General features: G+C 40.5%; 1 protein-coding gene across 1 annotated transcript in view; it reads left to right on the forward strand.

The window, feature by feature from the left end:
• LOC106878460 (bestrophin-4) overlaps positions 1-2,578 on the forward strand; it is a 14,048-nt gene that overhangs the window by 4,105 nt on the left and 7,365 nt on the right. Inside the window, exons 2-3 of the mRNA XM_014927675.2 lie at positions 1,164-1,298; positions 1,887-2,053. Of these exons, the coding sequence (XP_014783161.1) occupies positions 1,164-1,298; positions 1,887-2,053 (302 nt within the window). The remainder of the gene's footprint in view (positions 1-1,163; positions 1,299-1,886; positions 2,054-2,578) is intronic.

Consider the following 2,578-nt stretch of genomic DNA (forward strand, 5'->3'; position numbering starts at 1 on the left):
CTCTCTCTCTCTCTCTCTCTCTCTCTCTCTCTCTCTCTCCTCTCGAGGCTACTTAAATATATGTTTTATGGGTTTACCAACAGCGGAGCACTTTTATGAGTTTCAATTTGACTCTTTCGAGATCTTGTTATTGTTTCCCCGTTGCGCTACTGTTTTGTGCACATAGATTCTGATATTTTTATTACTTGTGTGTGTGTTTGTGTGAGTGTGCGTATGTGTGCGTGCATGTGTGTGTATGTGTGTGTATGTGTTTGTAATATTTTTCATGTCTTACTGAGATTTGTTCTTCAAAGAACCTTACCGGAAGTTTCGAATTTTCTGTAAGAATTTCTGACGCCTGAACAAGTGAAATTTGGAAATTAAACACTACTCCCTTTTGCACCCTTTTCGAACGAACCGGTGATGGCAGCATCACAATAGTGCAGAGACTGTTACCATTATGTCGTTGGGGCTGGTCAGAGTGACGAAAATACCAACTTAATCAGTCCACCATTGTCTTCTCGGGCCCACTCTAGTAGGTGTAATCATTTGTACCGTAAGATCACCACACATATCACAGCGTTACCATTTTAACAGAGTTCGGTGTTTAAATGTAACCTGCTTGCTTCACTAACATGGGCCCTCTAATTTGTCTTGTATATATACTTTTAATCTGCGTGTTTGTTACAATCACACGCCAAGACACACCCAGCGTCCTAGGGCGAGTGAAGGATAAAATATGTTACAGTGTGAGTGAAAGTTTGGTGAGGGGAAATGGCAGGGACAGGAGCGAAATATTTTCATGGAATACAACGCAGACATTTAAATGGATAGGGTTTTTCTTAAAATGGGGGCAGTACTTGTCAGCACAGTCTTTTAGATTTCTCTGAGACATGATTCTCCTGGGATCTTATCTAGATGTTCCTGACATCCCTTTTTTATCATACCTAGGGCACCCACAATAACAGGAATTGTGTAACGAGAGAAAAACTTAAACAAGAAATGTAATAGTAGTAGTAGTAGTAGTAGTAGTAGTAGTAGTAGTAGTAGTAGTAGTAGTATGTCAGACAGTGACGCATCTGTGCCCTTCTGCAGTGCCTCTGAGCAAGATCTCTTTCCGGTTGACTCCTAATCCTAATCCTAATCTTAATCCTAATTCTAACCCGAACCCTTTCTTGTTGCAGTATGTTCGAGAGATTAGTGATCCATTGTAGCAGCTACACCAACTTAATACCTGTATCATTTGTTTTGGGCTTTTACGTGTCCATCGTGGTGGCCAGGTGGTGGCAACAGTTCATAAATGTACCCTGGCCAGATAGGTGAGTTATCCCTTTTGACCCCTTCACTTCTTACTTCGATGTCGTTATGATTCCCAGTAAAAACAAACGATAAAGAAATAAATAAAACAAGCCCAGTCATAGCCGTTCGTAGAATCCTGAGAAAGTTTCTTCTGGAAGAGCCTCGGGTCTCAGCCCAAGTCTTGTGAAGGAACGAATGAAAATTGGTGGGAGAGCAGGACCTGTACGGAAGCTTATGAAATGGATTGCGATGGCTATGAAACTGTCAGCCGGCTTAAGGCCCTTAAGCTGAGTCCATTTCTGTCTATTGCAAGAATTCGAACCAGGTATCCGGCTTGAGGATATATAAATCTGATTTGATGATATAGAAGTCGATATTTTGATGCTGTGTGTTTCCCAGTATAACAAGATTTTGGCTATGATTTCTTCCTTGTTTCACCTGCCACCATTTTCGGAAGCCTTTCTTTTTATAAACTAAGAAATAAGAAGAAAATAAAATAATGAATTCACAAATTGAATTTAGAAATCGGTTTATTGTATCTTCTGTTTGTTTCTTTAATTAATATTGTTAATTTTGTCTATTTCTTTAATTAATGTTGCTAATTTCAGAACACTGTTCATGACAATTACCTATCTGCACGGCCATGATGAAAGGGCCCGGATGTTCCGTAGAACACTGGCTCGTTATATGATCCTCGGTCTTATACTAATTTGCCGCTCCATAAGTGTAGCCGTCATGAAGCGCTTCCCAACCATGGAACACGTAATTGATGCAGGTAACTCTACTAGTACGCATGCCCACACGAGCCAAACAAAGCGCCTCGACGCAGTCATTCAGCCGGTTAGAATTAGCAGCCAAATCACCCTAAAATCACATCCTCCCTACATTCGATAATGTAAGCTTGAATACAATCATGTCTTTCAAAGCTAATAACACACAGAGTTACTTCCCTTTCCAATGGGAACATCGGGGTCAATGGGTTTCGTGTTTTTATCCTCAGTTTCCCTTCAATTATAACAAGCAATACTAAAATAAAGCATTCGGGATTCTCTGCTGTAGTCTCTAGCTTCAAGTTTGGGTGACACCGCCATCCTTTGAATAAATCGCCCTCAGTACATGACTAGTACACTCTGTATTCCCTTCCCCTTAAATTATTCTTTTATTATTTTACTCTTTCTCTCCTTCTATCTGTCTGTCTGTCTCTCTCTCTCTATCACTCTCTCTCTCGTCCATTCTTTCTCTCCCTCTCTCTCAATCACTCTCTCTCTCTCTCTCTCTCTCTCTCTCTCTCTTGTATTCT

This window comes from Octopus bimaculoides, chromosome 20, assembly GCF_001194135.2.
Source record: "Octopus bimaculoides isolate UCB-OBI-ISO-001 chromosome 20, ASM119413v2, whole genome shotgun sequence".
NCBI lineage: Eukaryota > Metazoa > Mollusca > Cephalopoda > Octopoda > Octopodidae > Octopus > Octopus bimaculoides.